The sequence below is a fragment of the Colletotrichum karsti genome (genome assembly GCF_011947395.1).
Source record: "Colletotrichum karsti strain CkLH20 chromosome Unknown Scaffold7, whole genome shotgun sequence".
In the NCBI taxonomy this organism is placed as follows: Eukaryota; Fungi; Ascomycota; class Sordariomycetes; order Glomerellales; family Glomerellaceae; genus Colletotrichum; species Colletotrichum karsti.
In genome coordinates this window covers 493,810-509,311 of record NW_024065907.1, presented here as the reverse complement: position 1 = coordinate 509,311, position 15,502 = coordinate 493,810, and the positions used below count along the sequence as shown (strand labels likewise).

The 15,502-nt window shown below is 55.0% G+C and overlaps 4 protein-coding genes across 4 annotated transcripts; all 4 read left to right on the top strand.

The window, feature by feature from the left end:
• Positions 1 to 316: 316 nt before the first annotated feature.
• CkaCkLH20_02977 (uncharacterized protein) lies at positions 317 to 2,013 on the top strand (the record flags this gene model as incomplete). The annotated part of the gene is made up of 3 exons (XM_038885696.1): positions 317 to 804; positions 869 to 1,671; positions 1,724 to 2,013. 3 exons carry the CDS (start codon positions 317 to 319, stop codon positions 2,011 to 2,013), a joined length of 1,581 nt encoding a protein of 526 aa, XP_038748895.1.
• Positions 2,014 to 3,762: 1,749 nt separating this feature from the next.
• Positions 3,763 to 4,950, top strand: CkaCkLH20_02976 (duf914 domain membrane protein; the record flags this gene model as incomplete). The annotated part of the gene is made up of 1 exon (XM_038885695.1): positions 3,763 to 4,950. The coding sequence occupies one exon, from the start codon at positions 3,763 to 3,765 to the stop codon at positions 4,948 to 4,950; it is 1,188 nt and encodes a 395-aa protein (XP_038748894.1).
• A 2,245-nt stretch (positions 4,951 to 7,195) lies between these two features.
• CkaCkLH20_02975 (uncharacterized protein) lies at positions 7,196 to 8,856 on the top strand (the record flags this gene model as incomplete). Its single annotated transcript, XM_038885694.1, has 2 exons — positions 7,196 to 8,429; positions 8,492 to 8,856. 2 exons carry the CDS (start codon positions 7,196 to 7,198, stop codon positions 8,854 to 8,856), a joined length of 1,599 nt encoding a protein of 532 aa, XP_038748893.1.
• Positions 8,857 to 11,223: 2,367 nt separating this feature from the next.
• CkaCkLH20_02974 (putative endochitinase) lies at positions 11,224 to 14,040 on the top strand (the record flags this gene model as incomplete). Its single annotated transcript, XM_038885693.1, has 2 exons — positions 11,224 to 11,818; positions 11,870 to 14,040. 2 exons carry the CDS (start codon positions 11,224 to 11,226, stop codon positions 14,038 to 14,040), a joined length of 2,766 nt encoding a protein of 921 aa, XP_038748892.1.
• Between the last annotated feature and the right edge of the window lie 1,462 nt (positions 14,041 to 15,502).

Here is a 15,502-nt window from a genome sequence, read left to right as displayed (position 1 = left end):
TGATCTAGCCTTCATTGAAGCCAATCACGGATACTAGATAATGCGGGGTTATCTAGACTTGAAGTCTAGGGGCTGGACTAGACTCAGCCTCACATTCAAGTTCGGGTTTGCTCTCACGTTGTGTCTCGGTAAATACGTTTCGACTACTAGTTAGGCGATCAGCAACGGGCGGTGTTTTCAACGACCAGCCAAGATGAAAAACGGGCAGGTTGGGATATTATGCGGTGCTGTTATAACCCAAATTCGAGACGCAGACGTCTTGTAGTAGCAACAGGCCTGTTCCTACGAAACTTCCAACTCTCGAAAACTTTACATCATGGCGACAACACTGATGACTGCTGGCTCTTCCTCAGCCTTGACAAACAAGGCCCCCCTCCTTTTCTGCGCCCCTGGGCCCCGGAACGGCTCGTTCTGCGGGTACAAGAACTGGCAGTACGACCAGATCGAAACCTTTGACAACTTCGCCTGGCCGGGAGACAAGGAGATCCTCGTCAAGTTTCTCCCAGGACACAAGACGTTTAAGAAGATCGAGAAGATCATCATAGATGCCTCGCAACAGTGGCTCAAAACCATTGACACTGAACTGAAGGTGACATGGGTCGAGTCTGGGGAAGCCGATATCCGCGTGTCGGTTGACAACAACGAGCCCGATTGGAGTGCCCTGGGGTCCTATGCCGCCCGGTACAGCCAGGACGAGCCGACGATGAACATATGTCTCGGTGGTTGGAAAGAGAACAAGACCGTTTTCACTCATAAGAATGTCGAGCGGGTTGCCTTGCATCTGTTTGGTCATGCACTGGGGTTGTAAGAGTTCCCCCTTCCTATCGCAACCTTTTGTCTGCCGTTGCTAATGAGAACTATACTCAAGACCTCATGCAAAAGCCAACTGGTCCTCGTTATGGAACAATGCCGAGCTTGAGAAATACTGTGGCACTGCCATCGCTGCTATGGTCAAGGAGGATCAAGGCAACCTTTCCATGACGAGCTCGCACTCAGTGATGGGCTTCGATCGTCCAGCCTCCCTGAGCACGTCAGGTGTCGACGAGTTCCGTGGCGGCAATAAGCTCGATCGCGATTCCATAGCACTTCTCAAACGGCTTTACGGCGGTTTGGACTGCCACAGCGCCCGGATCACGGCAAAGGAAGTGAGCGGGTGGTCGGGTGGGTGGAACATCGAGGACAAGCCCGCAAAGCAATGGTGCCAGGTGTCGCAGACGACGAAGTGCGTCGCCGGTCTCTCCATGCTGAACCTGGGAATCAACGGAAACTTTCGCATCGCGACAGAGCTTGACAATATACAATCAGGTCGTGGGTACGACGTTGTCATCAAGACGTGGAAGGACACGGATCTCATCGACGCGAGCAGCAACGTGCTCAGCTTCAACGCCAACGACTGCCGGGTGCAGACGGGCTACGAGAGCTATGCGGACATCAGGAGTGATCCGAATGACCGTAGCCCCGGCGTCCCGGTGTCGAAATGGGTCAAGTTTGCGAGACCGATGAGGAACCCGCGAGTTGTGGCTTTCATCAGCCGTTTCGATACGATGAAGGGCAGATACATTCGTATCGGCGTCTACGCTGACGAAGTCACCGACGAGGGCTTCAAGATTCACTTAAACACATGGCACGGCAGGTTTTCTCCTTTCTCTTTCTTGCTTCATGTGACTGACTGTGAGATGCCACTCAGACTCCGTGGTGTATGACATAGGGGCGACATGGGTAGCCCACGAGGCAGACGACTCTAGCATTCGCTCGGGAGTCTATGAATTCCCGTTCCACCATAACTGGACCGATCGTGACGAAGGCTGGTTTGACTTCAGCAAAGTCATGTGCCGTAAACCGCAAAACATGTTCTTAGCATTCTCGCACATTGATGTACACCCAGACCGCAATATTCGCCTGAGCATGGAAGCGGATGACTGGAATGAGTATGGAGTCCGGGGTCGCATCAAAACATGGGAGCGAGAGAGCAAGTACTGCCAGATGAAGGGAGTCTACATTGCTGTACTGTAGACTCAGGGCACAGAGCAAATTGCGGTGGTGACTGACGATGTGGAAGGTTTTCCTCGTCGCCAGATAGCTTAGTTCGCAGGCGGCTGGTGGAAGCAGTCGAATCTCATTACCTTGCTAGAATCCGGGCTGGAGTGAAGATCCAAGGAGTTAAAGCACGGGAGGTTGAAAAAGCCGCTGTTGCTCTCGCTTATCTTGAAAGAGTAGGAATGGTCTTGAAGCTGATGGTGCCGGGGACTGTAATCATTTACACGTTTCACAATTGGATCCTCTATAAAAGCAGAAATGAGTTCGTTCTCATTATATTCTGGAAACCCTTTATCTTCAGTCTCGAGGACAAGCAAGTGAAGAAGTCAGAAACAAACCATATGTCGCTATGTTCCACTTGGAATGAAACAAGCCCTGGCAGTGGAACACTTTCGATCTCAACTCTCCCATTGTGAAGGTCAGTCGTGCTTGGCCAAGTCACCAAGGTCCTGTGGTTATCGACGCCACATTAGCCAACCTGTACCACCTGCGCGGGATATCTGTCCATCTTGACCAATAAAACCCGACCCAAGACAGCGGTTGAGGATCGAATTTTCAGCTGGAAACGCCATGTTTCTCCAACCCACGCCGTCGGAAAATTGATGGTGTCACTGTCGGGAGGATTGTCGGGAGGATGAGCAGAAAGGATTTTGAGACCCCCGCTGCCCGCGGTTGCCGCCCGGCGCCGGCCCCCACCATCGGACCCTGCCAACTGCCAAAAAGGACGCTAACACGGACCAGGTGCCCCTCCCAAGGCGAGCCAGAACCCGGCCGACTCGCTGATCGACGGGGATGTTGGTCTCTGAATGGCATCTTGGCCGGCGCACCGTCCATTGGAATTGGGGGGGTACACTGTAATCGGCCGGTTCCGCCGTCAAGGGCCGGTTGCGGTAACGAAGCCCGGGCCAGTCAGGCGTGCGGAACGTCACATGCAGACCACTGAAGGACCAAACGACCATCCAACACCTCGTGGCAACTGCAGAAGCTCCCCACCTTCTCCCTGGAGTCCCTGGCACCATTATCGACATCCTTACCACACGGTAGCGATAGCGCGAAGCTCCCCTAGCATCTGGAAAGTTTTTCTGCTGGGATGTCACCTCGATAAAATCTGACCGTCGCCATTTTAGCCTCATATTTCTCACGTCTCCCACCCTCCCACGCGACTGAGAGTTTTGCGCCGGTCTCAACCGCCATCAGTTCCGTCACGCGCTGCGAAAAGAGGAAGACAGGCAATCGCTGTCTCTCTGTCGGGGTACTCAACACCACCTGCTCCAAGCTCCTAGACGACAGTCATATGTGTTGCGCCATCTCGGCCGACTTCTTCAACTACCACTTCCCGGCGCATCGGTCTATGTGCCGTTCTATCGCAAGATAGAATCACCAGCAGGCGACTTGGAGTCTTTGCGCTTGCTGCCAGGGGACGAGAAAGGCCAAAAAGCAGTATTATTAACGAATATCACCACTTACCGTGACGAAAACATCTCAAACAAGGATTGAGATACTTCGCGCCGACGACTCTGTTTGAACGAGCTCTTGCATAGGTGAGATCAACGTTGAACCTCTCATAATGTCGTGCGACGGCGGCTGACCGCGTCTCCAGATTGTATGCCAAGCGCTGCCTCACGCCTCGACTCCGTACTGTCGCTACCGCTCTCGCGATTGACTTTCACGAGTAGAACCGCCGATCCTCACCGAGCAACACACGCCTACGAGCCACTACCCACGATGGCTGTCGAAGACTCCCCCAAGAACCTCAGCAACCCCCCGGTGACCACCACCCAGATCACCAGCGGCGCTGACGAGTCCGAGCTGGTGAACCAGGGACTGCAGAACATCGAGGCGCAAAAGGTGCACTGGTGGAGCTACTTCACCACCGTCGACTTCTGGATCGTCCTCCTCATCGGCCAGGTCCTCGCTCTGTGCATTACCTCAACAAACACCTTTTCGCAACTGCTCTCCACAAACGGCGTCTCCATCCCGGCTTTCCAGACCGTCTTCAACTACATCCTCCTCTTCCTCATCTACTTCCCCATCACCATCTGGCACTATGGGTTCAAGAAGTGGGCCAAGATCGTGCTGAAGGACGGCTGGAAGTACTTCATCCTCTCCTTCCTCGACGTCGAGGGCAACTACTTCACCGTTCTTGCCTACCGCTACACCAACCTTCTCTCTGCCCAGCTCCTCAACTTTTGGGCCATCGTGATTGTCATGATCATCTCCTTCACCCTCTTGAAGGTTCGTTACAAGATCTTCCAGATCCTCGGCATTGTCGTTGCCATTGGTGGTTGCGGCGTCCTGCTGGCTTCCGACCACATCACCGGCTCCAACGGTGGCCCCGGTGTAGACTTGTTGAAGGGCGATCTCTTCGCTTTGCTGGGTGCGACTCTGTACGGTATCACCAACGTCACTGAGGAGTGGTTCGTCAGCAAGCGTCCCGTCTACGAGGTGCTCTCTTTCATGGGGATGTGGGGAATGTGCATCAACGGAGTGCAGGCCGCCATCTTCGACCGCCAGTCCTTCCGCGAAGCCACGTGGAACGGCGCCGCCGCCGGCTACCTCGTCGGCTACACCTTGGCTCTCTGCCTGTTCTACAGCTTGGTCCCGGTCCTTCTCCGCATGGCCAGCGCCGCCTTCTACAATATCTCGCTGTTGACCGGCAACTTCTGGGGCATAATCATCGGCGTCAACGTTTTCGGCTACGCCATCCACTGGATGTACCCCATCGCCTTCGTCCTCATCATCCTCGGCCAGGTCGCCTACTTCCTCGCCGGCAGCATGTTGGGCGACTCGAAGAAGCCCTGGTTGGGCGACAACCAGGAGGAAGGCGTGGCTGGTCTGGGTACCGCGAAGCTCAAGGCCATCAACGACGCGCGTAAGCGACAGATGGCTGCTTCCGAGGGGCAATACGCCTGAGCGAGGTCGCTCGTGGCTTTTTTGGATTCGGGGACGGAGTCGCTCGTTTCGACATGAGTTACGGTTTTAATGCAGGGGTTTTTCGACGACGTTTGAACGCCAAGACGAGTGTCATGTCTTTCGTTTGAGCACAGGCTTTTGGAAAATTTCCCTTTCCCTGTTCAAGTTGGACATGAACGCTCGTTTCTACGAGAGAAGAAATATTAATATACCTTATCGACCATTGATTTCCTCTTGCTTTATCACGACCACCCCATCTTGAGATCTGACACTTAGCTTCTTATTGACCGACTGATTTTAGCTTACCAGTCAACGGGAAATATCGGCGCATCTGTGAGCCGCACGACCATTCGACGACGTCAAAGCCGGAGACCGTCTGGACTCACAGCATTGGCTGGCAAGTGAACTGTTCATTTGCTTGTCCCAAGTGCAGGGTCGGTGTCGATTCGGTTTCCTCCCATGCCTGGCCAGCCCTGTTTCGCCCAGATTCTGGGAAAGAGTCATTCATTGGAGGACGGTTTGGACGGCGTCCGCGCGTTTTATCCATGGCGCAATCCAGTCCGTCTTTTCTCCCTCCCCAGGCTTCCCGAACGCCAAGCAGATCCTATCAACGTCGCGTAAGCATTTCCTGCGGCCAAGATATCTGGTACGAAGGCTGTGCAATCGAAAACAGTTGCAATCAATAAAAAAAAGCATTTTCATCCAACGGCATGGCCAGGCCTGAGCACGACGTCGCCGTACGACATAGATAAGCATTTTTGCAGGGGATCGCAGACTCTCACTCAAACCCCGCCGGCCCCGGCGTTCTCGACTTTTCACCGGACCCCGTCTCACTGCGTAGGCCGTCACTTTATCGTGACAAACGCTTTTCATTCTCATAGAATCAACCTCGTATTCGATATCGTGCGGACCGGACGGTGGGCCGCCGCCTCGGCGCGCGTCAACGTCTTACTACCAAGCCTCACCCGTGCCGCAGGGCCGTCATTTTAGCGCTAAGCCGGGCGAAAGATGACGGGGTGCCACATCAGCGAGAGAGAACAACTCCTCCTCAAGGGACCATCGTGATTGGGGGCCATGGGTCTACCCAGACCTATGGAACGTGCCGAAGCATCATGCATCCGGAGGCTCAGCTGGTACCCGCCCGATTGGCCCGACAGTTTGAGCTTACGGCTCGTCTGGGCGTCTTGATCCGGCTGTCGTGTTGCCCGAGAGTGCTTCTGTCTTGCATCGTGAACCGAAGTATTGGTTCTTGGTATCTTTTGATTCGTTTGCTACGGTCCTATAACAAACGCTTCCTCTTCTCATTTGCTGCATGGTTGAGTTGGCAGCCTTTGATTAGCAGCAGCCCAGACGAGCTCATCCAACACACCTTTCCCAGTCATCTCTTGTTTAATTTGCCGCCTAGGCTTGTCATCCCTACACTGGGACGGCTTGAGCAACAGCAGCAACAGATCATTTCCCTCTCTCTGACTACGTAGAAGGTTTACCTTTTTCAACCTGAGAGAGAAGGAAAACGCCGGGCAGTCCGGCCGCCAAGACCTTCCACGCACAGGAGGTTCCCCTGCCGTCGTCTCAGACTTCGGCCGTCTTCATCTCAACTCGCGCTCCTCCAGCCCTTTTGACTCCGGCTCTACCCAACTCTACCCTCGATTCCTCCCAGGATTGGCCCCGTCAGAGTTCGACTTGAGGCGCCCGCCGACCCCGATCGATCACGACAAGAGAAAGTCTCCGCCCTTAACTTACCTCCCACACGCCCGAAAATACAACACCGTTACCCACAAGCTTCCTCCTGCGAACCCTGACGTGGATGGTTGGCCTCCTGGGGGTTGTCAGGGAGCTTACGAGTCGTCGCAACAAAACGCAAAGTCTATTTTCGCTCTCATCCCCCCTCCCTCCCTTTCCGTGGAATTGTTTACACTGCCGTTCAGCAGAAAAAAAAGGAGGTCAGAGCTCAACGGCTGTTCGAGCGTCATCTGATATAGACGCGGGGTGTTCGCCTCGATTTCTCTGTTCCCGGTTCTTCTTTGTGTGTAAGGGGAGCAAACGCAAGTCTGTTCTCGTAGAGTCAGTCCCCTCGTCTTTTCTTTTCTTTCACGTCGGGATCTGAGAGCATTTTCTCTGTTCGTCCCTCGGCTCACCTTCATTTTCGACATCCTCGAGACGCTTTCAAGGAAGAAGTAGAGGTGGCAGGAAAGAGAAGGAGACTGAGAAAAGGGGGACCATGGGACCGACTAACACCGACGCCATGATAGTGAATCAAACCAGATGGGCTCGTCTCCGCTCGGCCGGCGCCTCGCGCCGGTCGAGAATCGTCATCGCCGCCCTGATCATGTTCCTCGCCTCCGCGGCGCTTGTATTACAACCCGACTGGCACGTCGCGACTTCCGGGCTTCGCGTACCTGGGCTGCATCACCCGACAAAGAGCTCGACACCCGTGGCCGAACCCGTGCCGGTGCCGCAAACACCACTGCCGGAGGCAACTGACGCGGACGTCGACGTACAGGCGGCCGTGTTGTCGCCCGATGAAGACGGCATCCTCTTGTCCGTCGGCAACCCGATCTTCACGTCGCCGAACGGGCGATATACACTCGCCCTCCAGCCCGACGGCGATCTCGTCTTGTCATACTACCAGATCGACGGCACCGCTCACCCGCTATGGTGGACGGGAACGGGTGACCGACACTCGGGAGGCCGGACCGTCGCCGTCGAGAAGCACAAGGGCCACGTGCGTCTGGTCGTCAACGCCATGCTGAAGAACACTTGGGTGACGGTATGGCACAGCGACCTCGAGCCGAAGTGCAAGAATCCCGGCGGTATTGTTCAGGCGCGCGACGCTTCGCTGCTGGAGAAGACGTCGAGCCACCTGGAGCTTTCCAATGACGGGAAGCTCACCCTCGCCGGCGTCTGCGACCTCCGCGTCCCGCCGAGTCACCACGAGAAGGACCGTAGCCTCGCCGTCATCGTAGCGGGCCTGTACCGCACCAACCACGTAACATGTAAAACGCACATGGAGCAGCTCATCAACGACCATCCAGCTTTTTCCCGAATCGACGTCTTCGCTTACATGCTCTACGAGCAAGCGGACATTGACGTCCATGGCCGGACGCCCGAATCGATCGAGGCACAGCTGAGGGAGTGTTACGGGACACATCTGAGGTCCGTTGATGTCGTGCCCGTCGCCGAGGCGGAGGAGGAGTATCCGGGTGGTAAAGAGGCCATGTTTGCGCCGTGCGGGGACCGGTTGAGGAGGCTGAACAACCAGCTCAGGACGGTCTCGCTGGCGGCGCAGAAGTGGTGGGCGTGGACTGTGACGAACGGGTTCACGCACGACACCGTGTTGAGGATCAGGCCGGACACCTCGTTCTGGGGCAGGCCGGAGTTCAAGACCCTGGAGGAGATGGGCGACGCGCTTATATTGCCGCATCCGAAGGGGGAGCATTACTTTTATTGTGCACGGATGAGGGGGAGCGTTGGCGTCGGTGAGTTACTCTTACCTCTCTTGAGGAAATGACGACGTGAGCTAAACGTGGTTGGAAATTAGGCCCGACCGACCAGATCGCCTACGGCACCCCGGCATCCATGCAGCACTGGCTCTACATGCACGACCGCTTCGCGCAGATGGTCGATCTGGCGTCGAACCCGGACAGACCCGCCCTGCGAGACTTCTCGGGGTGCGAGGACATGCCGTCCGGGCCGCTGGCGAGCGACTGCCCGCGGCCGGCGCCGTGCTCGATCGAGTGCCTCGTGGCGTGGTACCTCGACGCGCGCGGCGTGGACTTCAGGATCGAGTGGGGCTGGGAGCAGAACCCCCTGAGGTGGAAGGATATCGGGATGCTCGGGGCCGAGGAGGAGAGGATGGCGGACCAGCACCAGGAGGATAAGGACGACGGGATGACGTGGGGTTGAGCGCCGGGCATGGTGATATGTGTGAGATTGTGAGTGAGCTTTTTGGTTCTTGGGTTTAGCGTGGTGTTGAGGGGTTCATTTGTGATTGGCGTTGAGGGCTGAACGGGGACACATCGAGGAAATCGATGTGTTCGGAATTACAGTATGGGAAGAAGAAATACAAGACTTAGGGCTTGATATATCACGAGAAAATCACACCATTTATACGTTATGAGGACTTGTCTTGGACCAGTGTCGTCGCTTTTGATGAAGCATGATGAAGCCATGATCTGATGTGGCTGAAGGAGTGGACTTGAGGGGTGAGACCCTGAGTGAGGCGTAGAGGAACGTGGCTCACATAATGTCGGCTTTGGCTTATCGAAAAAGTTCTTATTTCCACAAAGACGTAAGCCAGATGTGCTTTGATGAAGTCGAATGAGGAAGAAGGAATAGGTCCTGTCCTCATCAGGGCCTGCCATGATGAGGGGTTCAGCAAGGGTAGCGAGCCAGGCTTGGCACTTGCCTTTTTGGGACAGTTCTACGTGACGTTTTGTGTAGGAGGACGTTTACATGTTCAAAGTATTGCTTCATGAGATTCGAGTCACATCCTCCTCAACCAGTTTAAGTGGGATCAGTGGCTCACTTGCTAATTTTCATGAGCGAGTGAGTGAAAGACCTTGCCTGAGTTGGATGAGATGTCTACTCACAGAAGACCACCAATCCTCGTCTTCAACTGTAAGCTTATGAGGGACCAGCGTGCTTTTGCGGTCCAGACCGCCCGACAATCAGTGATGAAGCAAAGGCCGGATGGTTACTGCAAGCCTGCTCCTCACTTCTCCTGAGTCCGCGAACGCCTTGTTTTTAGGCGGTGGTGGTTCAGTAGAATCAATAGTCGCGATGTGCCTCATCCTCGGCGTTGAGCGAGAAACAGGAATTGCCGGTTCATGACGCAAATAGCAGTGTTCGAACCGGGGTCTTGGCACCTAGTGCGATAAGGGAATAGAAATGATGGCGTAATACGCGGTAAATTCTATGAAAGTGAACGTGCGAGTGAGCGAGTAAGAGAGATAGAGACAGACACCTAGAAAAAGAACTCTGATGGGTGAAGCGGTTACCGAGCGGCCGGATCATCAAACGCCAGTTTCCAGCCACCAATTTCCTTTCTCTCACAATTTGCGCGCGCGATGGGGAGTCCTAGATCGCGAAAGGAAAGATCAGTTTATCGGCAAGACGGGTAATTCTACTCTTCGGGTCGCGATGTGTAAAAAAAGCCTTGCCGAAGTCTCCGTCACTCGGACCATGCGCGGCCAAGTTGGATTCAACACGAGGCATGGAAGCCGTCGCCAAACGTGGTTTCGCAACCGCTGATCGCTTCTAGACTTTCTCGAACGTTAGGCAGTGTCCATCCTCGATTGTTTCTTCACTTGTTCACTTAAGAAACCTGGAAGCAATAAATAGCTTCGAGTGGGAAAATGAACAGGCAGTGTTGAAACTTCGTCAACTGATTAAAAGTTGTTTTAGAAGAAAGCAGGCGGTTGCACATTTGCCCATCTTAAGACACTTGCACTTACATCAGGAGGGCTCCCGTTATGCTAGTTGAGTCTCCCCTCTTCTAGGTGTTATTGCCAACCTGGCTGAGGAAAAAAGAAACCAAGAACCATCCGGAACATCAGTGAGGTTGTCAATGGTTGCCCGGAGACATTCTCGTCGTTGGCTACCCGTCTGGTGTGGTATTTCAGGGGATGACCCCTATTTCTGGCAAGTGAGAGCGGTTAAGCGGCGCTGTTCCTGTTGTAATTCGCGCTAGCAGCGCTGAACCGCCTGAGGCGCGCCGGCGGAGGAGGCGCTTCCCCTTTTGGCGACAACCGCTGGGCTATTACCAGACTTCTTCAACTTGCAATGGCACTTCAGTCGTTTCTCGCACACATCGTCGACACTAAAACTGGCGCCGTTTTGGGGCGTCGATGGCTTCCACGCTTTCCCATGAATATCTCCCCTATTATAGTAGTTCACTATGGGGGAGATTGTGTCCTAAGCCTCCGACCACGCTTCGTACACACAATCCAGTGCCTAGAGGCAATGTTCTTCTCAACGGAGTTAGTAGCTTCATCGTCATGCCGCTGCTCGTTGGCGGCCGACATTCGAGAATATGAATGAGAGCCATCCTCTCGTTTTCTTGTTTCCTTCTCTTGCCTCATCACCCCATCTCTGTCCTGTCAAGAAACCAGAGACGACGGCGTGTGTCCCAGCCGAGCAGACATCTCGTTTGCGTCCTTTCGTTGATCTCAGATCATCACCACATTCTTTCCTCGACCTCGGTCGCTTTACTATCGTTATCCATACTGACGGATATACTATCTTTAATACCCTAATATCACCAACGGCGAGATGTACTTCAAGACTTCGTTCATGGCTGCGGCCGCTGCCGTCGGCTCAGCTCTGGCCCACGACGTCAAAACCTCGACCAGTGTCACGGCTTCCACTTACCTGGGAGGACTCAACCTCTACTGGGGCCAATATGGGCTTCCCGACGACAGGCTTTCCGCCTACTGCGATGCGCCCGGAGTGACTTCCGTTTCCCTTTCCTTCGTCACCTACAGCCCCAAGTTCGGTGGTGGTGTTCCCGGCACCAACTTCGCTGGTCACTGTGGAGGCGAGGTGTTCTTCAAGAACCCCCTGACCGGCCTGTCCACCAAGCTTATCATGAACTGCGACTTCATCAAGCAGGACATCAAGTACTGCCAGAACAAGGGAATTAAGGTCCTGCTCAGCGTCGGAGGCCAATGCGATACCTCCTTGACCGGAGGCAATGGCTGCCCTTACGACGTCGATAACGACCAACAAGGCGAGGAATTTGGCGAGCTTCTGCACAAGATGTTTGGTCCCTACGATGCGAGCTGGACTGGAGCTCGTCCCTTCGATATCAGCGCTACTGAGCACAATGCTGTGGACGGTTTCGACATTGACTTGGAATTCAAGTACAGTAGGTCAACCAATTTCCCACCCCTCGGTCGTCAGTGCTAACATGCAATAGCCAACTTCAGCCCCTACATCAAGATGGTCGAGAAGCTCCGAAGCAGCGCCAACTACTACATCTCTGCCGCTCCCCAGTGCCCAACCGCAGATCAGTGGTTCCAGATGAAGGCCCTCATTTACGCCGTCAAGTTCGACGCGCTCTTCATCCAGTTCTTCAACAACCCTGGCTGCCAGATCTCGGATACTCCCAACTACGATGACTGGGAGGTTGTCCTCTCCCAGACCTCTCTCAGCAAGGATGCCAAGCTGTACATCGGTGTCCTGGCAAGCCCTGCTGCTGGCTGGGCTGGTTACGTTTCCCCGTCGACCGTCAAGGACTTGATCTGCAAGGTCAAGAGCAAGGCGCACTTTGGTGGTGTTTCTGTCTGGGATGCTACCCGCGGTGGCTTGAACCTCATCGGCGGTCAGGCTTTCCACGTGGCTATTGCTGATGCTCTGAAGTACGGATGCGATGCCATTCCTTCCATCAACGCCTCGATCTCAGGTTCTGTGTCAGCTTCTGCTTCAGCTGCGGTAACTGTCTCTGCTTCCGCGGCGGCCAGCGTCAGCGCCAGCGCGTCAGTTGCTGGGTCTGTTTCTGGGTCTGTTTCTGGGCCAGTTTCTGGATCAGCCTCTGTCGCCGCCTCAGCCTCCCTTTCAGGATCTGGTAGCGCATCATTGTCTGGTAACGCTCCCAGTGCTTCTGCCACCATCATCATCTCCTCTGCCTCTGCCTCTGCTTCAGGCTTTATTTCGGCTTCTGTAAGCGTCCCTGGCAGGTTCTCCAACGCCACTGTTGTCAACTCTGCCTCGGCATCTGCTACAGACGTCTGTGAGGAGGATGACGATGGTTTCCCCTCCGCGACGCCGACCAAGATTGCCACTGCCTCTGCAGCCTCCGGTAGCGTCACCGGCGCTGCGACAGGCTCCTCTCCCAATGGTAGCAACGGCGCTGCTTCTGTCAGCGGAACTGGCACTCTGACTGTCACTCCGTTCCTCACTGGCTCAGTCAGTGCCAGTGTTACTGGCTCGGGCTCTGGAGCTTCCGCATCTGGAAGTGTTGTCGCTTCTGCTCCGTCCGGATCTGATGCTGCGAAAGGTACTGACGCGCCTGTGCCCAGCCCAGGTGGCTCCGACAGCAACTTCGCTTCTGGAACTGCTAAGCCGGTTGCCACCGGTCCGCTCAGCGTCACTGGGTTCATTTCTGGCCAGGCTACTGGCAGCGCATCTGTCTCGGGCCAGGCTAGTGCTACTGGATCTGGATCTGGATCTGGCGGCTCTGCGTCTGGAAGTGCTGCGGCTGGTACTGACTTGCCTCTGCCTACCCCCGTCGGTCCTGACAGCGGCAACCCAGGCTCCGGAGCTGCTAAGCCCGTCGTCACCGGCTCGGTTTCCCCTGGTCCCGCAACGGATGCCGCCCAGAATACTGCTGCTGCTTCCCAGGCAATGACTGTTAGCACCGTCTTTACCACCTCGGTCTACACTGTCACCTCTTGCGCCCCTACTGTCACCAACTGCCCCGTCGGCCAAGTCACCACGAAGGTTGTTCCGTGGTACACAACTGTTTGCCCTGTTGCTGAAGCGACGCCTGGCCCTAGCGAGCCATCCAAGAAGGTTTCCACGCCGGGAGATGTCTCTCAGCCCCCCAAGGTCACTGGCGGGAACAGCCCCGAGAGCAACCCCGGCCAGGGCGGCAACAAGGTCGTCGGTCAGCCGTCCGGCAGTCCCATGGCTAACGGTGATGTTCCCAAGCCCACCGGTCCCACTGGCGGCCAGGTCGTTGCTCAGCCATCTGGTAGTGCTCCCAAGGTCAACGGTGATGTTCCTCAGGCTACCGGTCCCAACGGTGGCCAGGGCGGCAGCCAGCCTTCGGGAGGTGCGGCTTCCCCCATGCCGACGACAACTCCTGTCGGCACTAGTGGCAAGTGCACCGGCGCTAACTGCTCAAACAACGGCGGCAACAATGGAATGGACTTGACGACGACGTTGAGAACGACTCTGACGATCCCCGTCACCGCCGTGGCCAAGTCCAACTCCACTATTGCGGCCACCCTTCCGGGCACCGGTTCCCCGAGCAAACCCACATCGGGTACTCCGGTGCCGAGCCAGCCCGTCCAGGCCGGTGCGGGCAAGGTCGGTGCCGTTGGTTTGGCGGGCTTTGCCGCAGTTGCTGCTGCTTTTCTTTTGTAACGTAGGAGATTTGATGTTTTGAACTTACGAACTGGACATTGGATGGTGTCAGTTCAAGGCCAATGGTCTTCATGTTTACTTTGGAAATAGAAAAAGGATCTTCGGTTCCAGGTTATGGGATCGCTCGGATGCGGCATTGGTCTCCGGGATATCTAGGCTCGCAGATAAGAATCTTACTTGCATACGTTACCTAAGGTACCTTACGCACGATGCGGCCTGTTCGTTCTGCGAATGCATATCTGATAAAGCCATAAACACATGACGAAGTCTCAGAAGAAGCTCGAGTTGTCGTTCGTGCAGCTACCCAATGTGTTCGGATGGAAGCTTCTGGCGCAGCTTATCAGCCGAGAACCGCCGATAAGTCTGACCTCATGGTAAGGCATTTTAAGGTAAGGTGGGATGCTGACACGGGAACGGAAGTGTACCATATCCCGTTACTACCCTAAATGAGGTCGATCATGTCGACTTTGCACACAAAAAGGTCACACCCTATTCCTCAGCATGACAATTGTTCGTACCTGAGTACAGATACGCACTTGGCACCCGATGCGCCTGTGGTGATGCAGAGCTGCACGGAACGGGCAATGGTCTAAACTCCGCTTGCATGGAATAAAATGAAGACCTATGATTGGCAGCTCCGTTACCCCACCGTAACCCCACTCGCACCCACGAACGTCATTTCTGGATTGCTGCAAGGAAGGAGGGAGAAGAGGGGCGGCGCTCAAGGCTAAAGACAATAGGCGCTGTTCCAAGCGTCGTCAAGTCCAGATTCAATTGGGGCTATGTCGAAATAGCGTGAAGATATTCCGGGGCTCTTTGGCTCTCTGGGGTGATTTGTTTGGATGTTCAGTCATCAAGCTTCATGTACCGCAGGGTGACATAGGGGCTAAGGTTCTTTTCTTGCCTCTCTCTCTGAGCATCACTTACTATTTCGGTTTCGTTCTCGTGCGACTGGCAAAACTTGGCAGCATCAACCCAACACCACCACCATTATCCAATTCCGCCTTCTTTCTTTCTTTTACCCTCGGATTCTTGACTTGTTCCAGATCAGCACCCTTAATCCGCGGTCCTTCCCTCCCCTCACCATCGCCGCCTTCATCCGACCCGTCGTCGTCGTCCCCTTTAACGTCCATTTTTCGCCGACCGAAGCACGTCTCACCTTTCCCCCCAAATACCTTACCTACCCGCCTTTCCCCCATCTTCATTCTCCTCTCCCTGGCCTATCAGCAGGTCCGAGTACCCAATAAATGCCCCGAGCATAAACTGCACATTCCTTGTTCACCAGGTGCTCCATCCATTTACATACATACGAATACATATAAACTCACACTATCTTACGAGGAGAGTGGGGAACCCACCTTTCTGGCCCGCTGTTGCTGCCGCCCGCTGTTGTCCTGTGAAGCTTGGCTTCTCCATTGCTTCAGCTGCCGCTGCTATTACTGCTGCTCCTCTCCAAAATGTC